This window comes from Buceros rhinoceros, unplaced genomic scaffold, assembly GCF_000710305.1.
Source record: "Buceros rhinoceros silvestris isolate BGI_N320 unplaced genomic scaffold, ASM71030v1 scaffold3417, whole genome shotgun sequence".
NCBI lineage: Eukaryota > Metazoa > Chordata > Aves > Bucerotiformes > Bucerotidae > Buceros > Buceros rhinoceros.
Window position 1 is genome coordinate 84899 of NW_010423811.1, and position 12813 is coordinate 97711.

General features: G+C 40.2%; 1 protein-coding gene across 1 annotated transcript in view; it reads right to left on the reverse strand.

Moving 5' to 3' along the window:
* LOC104497303 (ethanolaminephosphotransferase 1-like) overlaps positions 1-12054 on the reverse strand; it is a 35226-nt gene extending 23172 nt beyond the window's left edge. The window contains exons 1-3 of the mRNA XM_010140542.1: positions 11971-12054; positions 6225-6333; positions 4089-4163 (exon numbers count right to left, since the gene is read on the reverse strand). Coding sequence (XP_010138844.1) covers positions 4089-4163; positions 6225-6333; positions 11971-12030 — 244 coding nt within the window. The 5' untranslated portion in view covers positions 12031-12054. The remainder of the gene's footprint in view (positions 1-4088; positions 4164-6224; positions 6334-11970) is intronic.
* Between the last annotated feature and the right edge of the window lie 759 nt (positions 12055-12813).

The window sequence follows — 12813 nt, forward strand, 5'->3', positions numbered from 1 at the left end:
CATGAGTGGGGCCAGCAGGGGCAGGGCAGTGACTGTCCCCCTGTACTCGGCACTGGTGAGGCCACACCTTGAACACTGTGTCCAGTTTTGGACCCTCCACTCCAAGAAGATCTCATTGAGGTTCTGGAGCATGTTCAGAGAAGGGCAACAAAGGTGGTGAAGGGTTTAGAGCACAAGTCTTATGAGGAGCAGCTGAGGGAACTGGGATTGTTTAGCCTGGAGAAAAGGAGGCTGTATCTCCCTTCAGCCTCTTACTGCTCTCTGCAACTACCTGCAAGGAGGTTGTGGCGAGGTGGGGGTCAGTCTCTTCTCCCAAGCAACAAGTGATAGAGGAAATGGCCTCCAGCTGCACCAGGGGAGGTTTAGGTTGGATATTAGGAAAAAATTTTTTACCAAAAGAGTTGGTAAGAGTTGGAGCAGGCTGCCCAGGGCACCCCTGGAGGTATTTAAAAGACATGTAGATGTGGTTCTTAGGGTGATGGTTAGTGGTGGACTTGGCAGTGTCAGGTTTACAGTTTTATTTGATGATCTTAAAGGTCTTTTCCAACCTAAACAATTCTATGATTCTATCATTCTAAGAATGTCTTTCTGTTAAGGTGAGTTATATGTTGAGCACTTTTAACACTTAAGTGCTTGAGAGCTGCCCAAACACGGTACTGGATCTCACTCTGAGGATGTTGAACAATACGTTTTGAGTCAATCTGAGAGCTCTCTCCTGTTGACCGGGGGGAACCTGCAGCTGGCTCAGCTGGTGGAAAGTCAGCAAACATTTAGTGTTCTTCTGTGTCACTGAACAGAATTGGTGCTGTGCATGGTATGAATCAAGGGAGAGGGCACGAGGGAAGGGCGGTGACTGCGGGGAGAAGGAGGAGGAGGAAGGGGGTCTAGCAGCTGTAACCTCTTTTCAAACCATACCTTTAGTCGCTTCCCTGAGACTGTGCGGGTGAGAAATAGAAACGTTTTCAAAGTTGTGTAAGCACGCAGGGTGAACTTCTTAGGAGAAAGGACACTGAACAAACCTTACAGATTACTTATTGTTATCCTGAATCTCAAAATAACATGAAGAATTTTTTTTTCTTTTTAATGTTACTTGGAAGGTACTATAGCTAACAATTACTAGCTATTTGATAGCATTAGTAACCCAAAACTGACTGGAGATCCAACTCGGCAGAGTGAGACCAAAGACTCCACAGCTGCTATGGATCATATGCTACTTACTTCTCCAGATTATTTGGCAGTACTCTGAGTTTTGTTTAATGTAAATACACTTCAGGGATCTAAACCAGGAAAACATGGGATTTCATTTTATACAGAATTTAGACTATCTTCCTATTGTAATACCTAAACAGCTGTGAGATATCCTCTGCTCAAACACAAACCTCTTGAGACAGCTCTCACAGCTCTAAAAATTAAAGATCTCATAGAGGAATTCAGATACGGCTTGCCTCCTTCTAGAGCCGCATTCTCTCTCCGTTAGCATGACCACTGAATTGTCGGCATCTTACTGAAATGCGCGGAAAGAACACTGCACAAACTTGAGCTTACTCGAATAGTGTTGCTGTAAATCCAGAAATTCTTCAGTCCATTAAAGGATGCCTCTAGCAAATAGGTATGTAAGCACCCCTAAACAGTTTGTGGTCTTCTGTATTTCACAAACATCTATCCCCAGTCAGACACAATTCAGTTATAGGGGTAATGCTTTCTAAAAATGAGAATGATAAAAGATTTGTCTGTTCATAAATTATTGTAAGTTGTCAGCGAGGATTACCCACATTAGATGCTAAAATACATACACCGTGGTTTTCACTTTGCAGGAACTTTAGTTTTACTAAAAAGAGTTAGGCTTCTAACGGTATCATGAAATACAGTACTTCTAATTACAATGGCATGGAGAAAAATACAGGAACTGTACAACATACGTAAAATCGGATTTTGCAGATCTTTACCCACATTTTTCATGCGGTTTCACTAGCTTTTTAAGAGACTGAAAACATTTTCTGCTTTAGGTTTCAGTTTGAAATCATTCATGCCAAGTGGAATTCAAAACAACAGCAAAGAGCACTGCATTGTACGGAAAGGGAAAAGATACCAAACCACCTTAACAAAGCGAGGGGGGAAAGAGCAGCGTGCTAGGGAATTTGGAGAGAGTAACTGTGTCATTAAAAAGAAGCTGAGAGAGAATAAAGCTGCATATTTGCTTAGTTATTATGGCTCTTTGCAGTCTTCCAAAGGGAAAACTTTGGCCACGCAGAATTAAATCTGAGACTAAATATTTTCATGAAGTGGCTTGGACAGCAGACATAAAAATCTACATATACATCAGTACATTATAGCTTTGACTGTCAACATCATATCCTTTGTTTTCCAAGTATTAGGAGCTATAGGCCTCACTGGCAAATAACATCTACATTAAGAATCTCAGAAGCTGAATTTCCAGTGAGCTTTCTGGGGTGTCATACACTAACAGCTCCAATATGTAATTCCTATTTATGAAACAATAGCCACTTCATTAATCCCATACAATTACATCAAGAATGGTTTTCACAAAAGAAACTGCTGCTTCTGCTAATGATTATGGAGAGCTGTTAGGGAAATGTGACTGGCAGTCAGCCTCAAGGGACGGCTGTCCCGTGATTTTTATGGTACAAATACAAAAAAATAATTCCGGATAAAATAATTTGGGCATGAACTCACCACTTGAATAGAAAAGCCAAGGCACTTACAATGCAGAGGGAGATGACTGCACAAGAGGATACGCTCAGGTGAACCAAGACGGCTCTACATGCATGGGTCTGATACCAAAAGTGGCCAGCTCTTTGCACAACACTGCAGCGTACATCTAGAACATACTTATGTCTCACCTGGGTATCTTAAGAGAGCACCCAAATGTACGGCTACATGCCACAATGCCAGGCCTTATAAGAACCAGCTCCAAAGAGAGGGTACATTTACACAGCACAGTGCAGTCCATGGAAACACTACCCCGAGTCCCCCCCAGATTAACTCTGTTGCACCATGTTGTGGAGAGACTAGTTTGGAATGAGTTGGCTTATGGAGAGAAAACAAAAAAGCCATGCTAATGTGGATCTCATTTCCAGATCTGCATGAGCTCAGGTACAATGTACCTAAAAATACAGTCACGGTGTGACATAAAAAGTAAAAATGGAATATGAAACTGAAACTGAGGGGTAGATGTTATGGGAGAAAAACAGCAAGAGGAAAGAAGCAAGATGATGCTTAGTCTGTCACCACATTCATACCATCTCTCCTGCCACATGCAGAGCACAAGTCTTATGAGAGTCCAGAGAGCAAGTCTTATGAGGAGCAGCTGAGGGAACTGGGGTTGTGGAGCCTGGAGAAAAGGAGGCCCAGGAGAGACCTTATCATTCTCTACAACCACCTGAAAGGAGGTTGTAGCGAGGCAGGCATCGGTCTCTTCTCCCAAATAACAAGCGACAAGAAGAAACGGCCTCAAGTTGTGCCAGGGGAGGATTAGGTTGGCTATTAGGAAAAACTTCTTCGCCGAAAGGCTGTCAAGCTCTGGAACAGGCTGCCCAGGGAAGTGGCACGTGATGATCTTAAAGGTCTCTTCCAACCAAAGTGATTCTATGATTCTACACCACAGACACTGATGTGCCTAACAGTTTAAAACACAATGTGACGCTCATTTTCCTTTTTCTCTGCTTTGCTCTCTATTTTCCGTGTCTCTGAAAGCACCCTCTGCTAATGCTGGTGTCAGGGAACTCCTCAAATGCCATCACTGGGGGCCAAAGGTTTTTATGAAACCCAACAGCACTGACTGCTGCTACACAATGATTTCCACTGTTCCTCTAAAACAATTTGAACTTTCAAGAGGGATAAGAGCTACACTCATAGAACCTCTAATACATAATTTAAAAAGCTGTTGTTTGGAGGTTTTTAAGTCTTATAGATGGTTTTTTGGTGTAGTTTTGTTTTCAATCTCAGAGAATTGTTTTGGAGAGAGATCAATAATTTATCCACGATGCCTCTTCTCCTCAACACTAGTGAACTAGCAGATAAAACTATATGAAAACGTTAGATGTGTAGATTATTTCATTGTACTTTACCTAGAGCATAAGCACAAAAGGTGGTAAAAGCACTGAACAGCCACACCCAGTTGGGAACAAGTCCAGGACTGGAACCTGAAATAAATCGGGTAGGGAGTCAGTGTAACAGTGGTGAACAGCAAAGGAATCCACCGAGATACGCATATACCTATGAACAAGCAGCCACAGATCAGCCCACGACACCGAGCAGATTGAAATAGTTGGTTTTGACCTTAGGTCATCAGTGAGCTCTATCAAAGAAGCAACGGGCAGGCTTGAACGTGTTTACACCGCAAAGGAGAGAAGACAAGGTAGAGATTTTTTGGTCCCAAATTGACTATAGTATTACACAAAATAATGATAGTAACTAGGCAAAAATTCTCACGGGTCATGGGAAGACCATCCATCTACAAATCAGTCAATGCTTATGCAATATCTAGGGACAGGAAAATGTAGTCTTCAAGCAGGATCATTATTATTAGTGCCAACATGGGTTTTGTGTAGCACTTCTAAAGTGCTACAGATCTGAACAGGAAATCTTTGTCCTTAGGCTAGGTCAGATATTAGCACCCTCTTATTTTCCTTGAAAAAAGTCGAATTGGACGGAACCCAGGGCTCTGTAATCGCTCTGCTGATAGCGATAACCCAAGGTTACTGTTACCATTTTAAAGAAATCAGTCCTTTTTCCAAAGAGAATTCTATTTAACTTTAATTCTGTAAATAAAATCCAGTAAGGACCACACCAGCACTAAACAACTGTAAGTGCAAAGCCCTCTCGGGTTCCTGGCATTCGGCACCGGGCACAGGGAACACCTGCAGGCCAAGGTGTGTCCTTGCTGAACGGGGAGGCACCAGTACCCAAAGCAGTGCCCTGACCGCCTTTCTCTCAGTGCCTCATCTGTCCTGTCTGAAAGAAAAGATGGCAGCTCCTGACTCCTAGCTGCAAATTTTCAAATGGTAGAATGAAAACCAGCTGTCCAGGAAATTAAGTCTTTTATTTCTGATCCTAGGTATGGGGTTGATACGTGATACTCAAAAGGCTCATTAGGTTGCATGAACGTTTTCAATCAATTGAGAAATGATGGGCACTGTTCTCACGTGAAATTGAGAAGACGCTTATGACCTACACATAGAGGTCTCAAACCTGACAGACTTAATCACCATTTCAACTGTCTTCGAGTTCAATGTGTATCTACTGGGAGTGTATCTACTGGGAATGCATCAAGATAAAATTACCCCATTAAAAGGCCTGTGCTGGATGTTCTTTTAATACAGAACTTGGTAAATATCAGCAGCATTGAGAAAAACCCAAAGTGTTTAAGGATGAGGCCGTGAAACTATATAACCCGATGGTCCTGAAAACTTAATGCTCATATAGGATTATTTTTGATCCAAAACCACTAACAAGTATCCCTGTCTCTCGAATTGTTGTTGCCCTCCAACCACAGGCAAAGACATTAAAGGCAGAAAAAAAACCCAGACACAATTGTTTCAGGAAAGAAAAGTGTTAAGAAGTCATCACCAAATCATTTAGTTTAAAGAAAAGCAACGTTTTTATATATTAATCACCTGGGAGTTTACTACTTTCTGTGGGTTCCAACAGCTGGTCGGAGAAGCCCAGTACTGAATGTGCCCTACGCTCAGGAGCAATCAGCTCCACAAAACTTCTGACTTGGTCTGCCATGAGGAGCAAATACGGACTTGGAAAGTCATAATTTCAAGAGATGCTTATTTAGAAACTGTTTCTTCTTTGTCTAGAAGCTGTCTTGGATGGGGCAGGGGGGAGTGTGGAGTAATGAAAGGGAAATTAACTCATTCAGGCATTGATTTAGTGAAACCAATGAAAATTCTATGAAGAACATGAGGGTGGGTTTTGGCTGTGTATTTTAATCCTGTAATATGCTTTAAATATAATAATATCATAGACTTAAAGCACCACATGTTGAAACCCATATTTAGGGATGGAATTAAATAAGATTTTTCAATAAAATGATCTACATTTATAATGCCGTGGGTGAGGTCAGATACTCCCATATGCACATGGAGCCTCATGAAGGGAATGAGTGGATGATTCAAGCATCGGATACCTCCCTGTATCATTCAGAAGCATGACATAAGCAGCTCATTAATTCTGAAAAATTACATGAGAGTACTTACCTGAGGCAGTGTAGTCCCAGTCATAAAAAGATATTAGAAAATAATTAACTAAAATCATGACAAATCCAGAGAATGTTAACAGGTTGGGAGCAATCCACAAAGGCACTATCTGTTAAAAAGTAAAGAGAAAGAATCTGAAATAAATTCTATTTAAAATTGTGAAGTTCTATTTTAATTAAATATTTTGTTGCGGTTTTTTTTTTCCAGGGAAGAAGAAGTCTGTGTATGACATCAGCAAAGTTCAGATTTGTGTATATTTTCCCATTTTCAAATTAAAATACAGTTTTCATCTCTGAAGTTTATTCTCAAATGTGTTCCTTTTTCCTGATCTTTGTGACTGCAGTAAAAATGCCGTTTAAAAACATTGTATTTCCTACCTTATACATTATCCTTATTTTCCCAGACACCAAGGGAAGCTTCTTGCGGTTGCGTGTATCACAACTGAAAGAAGACTGCAGCACCCCAGTGTGGTAATTCAGCGTTCACGTGGCAGGGTTTTTCTAAGCATTTCATTCCCATGCTATAAGAAGGAAGTTTCCTTTTCCAGAACACATCAATAATTTCCAGCTCAAAACATCAGCACAATCGGACACGGAGTGCATGACACTTTTAGAGTCAGAAGATCCCCCTGTTATGAGCAGCTCCCTACTTCTCTAGACAGCGACTTTCTGCAGGGTCTCCCTCTTCAGTCATAAATTAGAAACATTCTATTAATTCATTTGACTTTGAAGAGTGCAGAAAAGGGCTCCCGTCTTCACCTAAGCCTCTAATTCTCTGTCCCATCACCCGTTCTCAGCTATTCACCCCCTGAGGCTTTAAGGTATTCCAACAGGGATCCTTTTGGGCAACAGCCTTCCCAAGTAACACGGTTTCCCCAGAACATACGTAAATGTACATCAGGTACTTTGTCACTATAAAATACTAGAAAACAATATTAAAGAAAAAGAATTCAATAATTTCAGATACTAATAACAGTTTTGAAAGCAAAGGTTTTGCTAATTTATTTGGACTAGCTAGATGGGCAGACAGATGAATACATCCTCATTTTACACGTCTTTACATTCCCTCTATCCTATTACTACATGAAAAAATTGCATATAAAATGTAATGCTTGAAGTGATTAATTATCCTGACCAGATCCTCTTTTTCTGCTATAGAACAGTTAATAATATTCAGAAGAAATTCTGCAACTGATGTACGGTGTAAACTTCTAAAAATCAAATGAAAAATCGTGAATAATAATATTCCATTATATTTCTTAGATGTTTTCTTTAATGACATTGGGAAAATACTAAATCTGATAGTTGCTTTTCTTATGACCAGGGTTTTACCACTAATTTAAAATTAGTTTGTCAGCTCTTACAGCATTTAAAATACATCACGGAATGCATATAACCACGATAAGAGATTCTGAGTCTTCAGACACCCTATTCTAACTCCCTAAACACAAGGGACACCAAACATTGCCTGAAGCTCCTTTAGGAGAACACCTGAGGAACCCTTCACTGGCTGGACTCCTCTCCTTACACTGCCTGCGTGCTCGACACGCAGCGACAGCGGCACAGCTCCGAATATTCCTACTGGGGATGCAGAAACCGTGTAAGATGGAGGCTTGGTATGAATCGCCTGCTGGGGCATCGGTCTGGCATTTATGACCCGATGTGAAATAAGAATGACAAATGCTGAAGAAATTCTAGACTGATCTTTTTTAATCTAAACCACAGCTCAAAAGAGTGGGTTAAGACAACCTGTGGATGACCCGTTTACATGGATATACCGATGCCATCCACCGCACTGTTTTAAAATGCCTGTTTTCCCCTCTATGATCCGCAGTAATTGTTGACTATGAAATAAAGAGGGGTGCCATAAATGCCTGCTTTCTAATTAGGCTCATTGTTTAAACAGTCACAATGTCGTTACTAAGTCATTACAGGAAATCATTTACGCTTACACAGTACAAGCATGAAGACACTCTTTTAACCCACTTTCTTGCTAACATCATGTATTTGAAGAAGGAAACCATCCAAGGATGTTGTTATGCTTGCAATCCCTTTAGTATTTCCCAATTCAAAAACTACAGGGTGTTAAAGATTAACTTTTTACACATGTTGGAAAAATATAGCCTGAATTTACTAGTGCCCTATGGAAGGATATGCTGAAATGTTTATTGTTTAACTAACAGGCAGTAGAAGTCTAATACATCAACGTGCTACATGATTAATAATACAACCAGAGGTGCCACTGGGGAGAGCCACATCTGGCAAAACCATTGTGTGCTTCAATCTTTAAAAAACCTTTTAGTTCCGCAAAATACGAACTGATTTCGGTTTTAACGGGTCTACAGCTGTTCATGTTAAAAGCCTTAATACAAAGAGCAAATGTTTTAATACATCAGCTGTCTCTTTGGATAATAAACAGTAAAGCACACATATTTATATTAAACTCCATTCAAACTTGTAATATTCCCTAACTAAGTCACTTGAGACCATCAAAATTCTACTCACGCCCTATTCTAGTGATAAAATCAAAGTTCATAAAGGCAAGGGGGGGGGAGTTAATTGACTTTAGAGAAGCTGGCACACACCTGTGTATCCCAGTGGGATTTCCTCCTTTTCCCCTCATTGTCCTGCACAAATGTGATTACTCACGAATACAAATAGAGGAGGAATACTTGGTTTGTGTAGTACCTAATACTACTATTCACTAGCTGACAGAGAGCACATGATTGTGCTGTATTATAAAATACAAATCTTAATTAAAGGCAAAAGGACGGAGCATTGGATTAATTAAAGATGAACACCTATAGTGTACAATCAGAATAGTTTTAAATACCACGTCGAGTGGTATTCTATAGCCGTTACTACAATTCCACCCAACGTGGAAAGGCTGCCACGGGCGGGCTTATCTCAGAGTACTTCAAGGCCATTTTAGAACCTCAGCACAAAACATCACCCTTCGCTTTCCGCTTTAGCACCGGACTGAACAAGTTTCTGAAGCACATTCATCCAAAAATCACAGTCAGCCTGGCACGGGCACGCGATACAGCACATCATAAGAGGAAAGAGAGGAAGGTACTGCTCAGGATTTCCAGGTGGATTTCTAACCGCAGTGCACAAATTCTTTGCCTTCCCAGCACCCCTGCCCCGGGTAAATGAGCTGCGTTATGACAACATGTTTGCAGTTCTTACATGTGTCAACAGCGCAGCTCATAAATTCCCACATCACAAATGTCCTGTAGCTTAGGAAATACATCTTAAAATGAATGACAATGTCTCGTGACACAGGAAACCCATCTTCCAAAGAATTCTGTGTTATGGAATACAGAGAAACCTGTGTTTCAATTGGGACTAAACTGACATATGAGAGGCCAGACCCAAATCCCAAGACTCTGTTCTCAGATTATTTTTTTTTCTTTGCTATGTGGATTTTACATTGGCTTTTTTATCTCCTCTAGAATCTCACAAAAATAGTCCCTGTGGAATGTTTATTTTCACCAGATAAGAAACTAAACTACATCCATCTGCAAATGGATGCATTAGGATGTCTGAACTGAGAGAAATTACTCCTCCCAGGCATCAAGAAGAACACTTGTGCTGCCCAATTTCCAATGAACATATTAGAGGCAATGTTTCTTCTTCTGAAAAAAATTATCCCAGCATTATCTCCCTATTGCAATGCACTGTTCTATTTAAATAGAAATAAGATGATATGTTGTAAAATGTAAATTCAGTATTATATTCCAGATCACAGAATATTATAGTCCAGAGCATGCTCACAGCCCAGTTATAATGTTTATAACGGGCACAAGCTACAAAAAAATCAATGTCAACTAAATGCATTCAAAGCTTCTCCTTCTAAAAATAAGACTTGATCACATTTATTATGATGCCACTGTTTTACTTACACTTCAAGAAGAAAAAGATATTATTTGGTGAACAGATGAGCAGAATTGTCTCGGACTGAATTTGGGACAACAGTTACTGCTACACCAGGTTTCAGTCTCTAGCCAGGAACAAATCCCTTCTAGCAACTTCCATTCCCACTAATATTTTACAAACTGTTAAATTTTGGCCAATAAAATTGGTGATCCCCCAGTTCTCATTTTTATCTGTAGGAGCAACCAAGGTGACTCTGCTGCAATCTCCATTTCATGCTGCTTTCCCCTCTGCAGCTGTGCACTCCCAGCTCTACTGGACTCAGATCTGAGCTGCCAGCATTTTTTCATCTTAGAATGACTACAGAAGCTGAGAGAGCAAGGTGGTTTCCCTTTAAATCCTTGCGATGCATCACTGAGGATTCTCCCTTAACGCTCCTGCAGCAGAAGGCAAAGCAGAACATTCACTGCTGTATCTTCGGGGTTCTACCCAAACCAAATGCCAGCGTACAGACAGTGCCCACTCTGCTCTGCGGTTCTGTACTCAGATCTCCCAGCTTTCGAAACAGGTTTTCAGTCCTGTGCTCTGGTTTGGGTTCTCCTCCAGCAAGAAGTGAACAAAATCATGCTCATCTAAAATTCAAGGAGGTGTAAAAAAACTGTTAGGATTTTTATAGAGGATCTATCACCCTGTGCTACATGGGGACAGTCAAGAATGTTACTTTTCTTCTGGAAAAACACAGCAACCATTAGAAGGACTTATCTCCAAAGCAAGTTTTTTGCTGATAATAGTCTCCCTTCAGTTTGATAGCAGAAGAATACCCATGGATTACATAAAGCAAAGTGCGAGTGCCCAGAAAAGCCTCTGCTCATCTCCCGTGCTGGACTCCAGAGTGCTGGGGGTGCTTTTCTGCCTCATTGTTTTCCTCAATACGATGATGGGAATGAAAACAGAGTCTCTGAATTGAATTATTGAGTTTAGTTTCACGTCTCTGAATTGCTTTTCTCTCATTCGATGTTCCAGTTGTTTTTTAGTGCTTAAGCTAGGTCATATAAACACCTCCCTGAAATTACACTGAGGTTATGAACCAGAGATGGTGATTTTCCTGCTACATCAAGCGTAAGCATTACAGAACCCAAAGATGGCAGATTCAGCAGCGCTCTGACTACATACATCCTTTTTCATCTGTATAAAGGTTTGTTTTCAAGTCTGCTCCACTCTAAAGATTGCCTCTAAAGAGGCGGATGCAGAAATCTTTGTTTCCTTGGAGATCAATAAGTTCATATTTATTTGCTATACAGCCTTTTTTTTTTCCCCACAACAGCAAAACCAATTGTGAGTGGTTTTATTTTTGAGACCCGCAGATGATAATGCATTCAAGAGATGCCATCTTCCAATCGTTATGGTGATCATGGTAACCGCTCTCATTTTCAGCTTCTTAGAGAAATGCCTCGCTCCCTCGAGCAAGTACCCTCGGGAGAAAATGAGCCAGCACTTGCATAAAATCATGTGCACATCGCAGAGATAAAGCCATGCTGTTGTTAGGCGGCATATGCTGCACAAAAATAATTTGTACTAAGTAAACCCTTCAATGTCTGCAAAGCTGTTTAATGAAAGATGCAATAATGAAAGATGTAAAAAAGAAACACATGCCTTTTTATAGTGAACAGAAAAAATAAATAAATCGTTTTTTCTAAAAAAAACCCTCAAAATCTAAACTTACTAATCTTGAATATAGCTATATATCCTGTAACATTTGTTTTCTTTTATAGAGATGTCTTGATTTCAGCTTTATTAATCAATATGTATTTTTAAATGAAAATACATGATGATTTAAAACATGTGATACTTCTATCAAATAGAACTCTTACCTTAATAATTTTGTTCCAGATGGGCTGCATGATATACACTGATAAAGGATTTGTATCCATAGCACTGTACTGTGAGGAAAAAGCAGAGATGTTAAACAAAGTGCTGAACAACGCCTATTTTTCCATCACCATCTATCCTTCAGCATCTAAGAACAATCACTCTGAGTGTGACTGGTGTAAATTTATTTTATTCTGATCTCCATTCATAGAGTTTTAATTTCATTTAAAAGCACTGCTCTGGTTTACAATTACCTTGTCAGCAACAATATGTAGTAACACGAAGGCTTAGGCTGGTGACATGGCAAACAGTCACATTTTACTTTCAAATTCTTATTTATTTTACAAGTTGTGCTACAATGCTCTGCATTTCCACCATATTTTGGATTAAGTACCTTGATTTGCTCTACCAGTAACGCATAGTCAGAGCAGCGGGTCATGGCTAGTGAGCAGAACAGACAGTGCGTAGGGAGCATGGTCGTAAGCGGCACATTATCTGGCAGAGACACACAGCTTTTGATACAGTAGCACAGTTGCACTGGCACTAAGATAATTAATGTAAGGCAATGTTTTTATAAAAATAAGGTCAGTTCACTAACACAGTAAGATTTCCTTATTGGACAGACTTGTAAAATTATATTTGTTTTATAAAGTCCACTAAGTACGTATCCGTAGCTATTACAAACAAAATAGAAATCCAAGCCCACCCCAAATTGCTGTTCTCTACTTTCTCCTCAGAGGACAGTATTTTTTATCCTGCCTTGAGATTGCAGAACACAGACTCGGAACAATCCGCAGAAGAATGATCTTAACTGGTAATGCCACTCGCAACTACGTTCTCGAGCC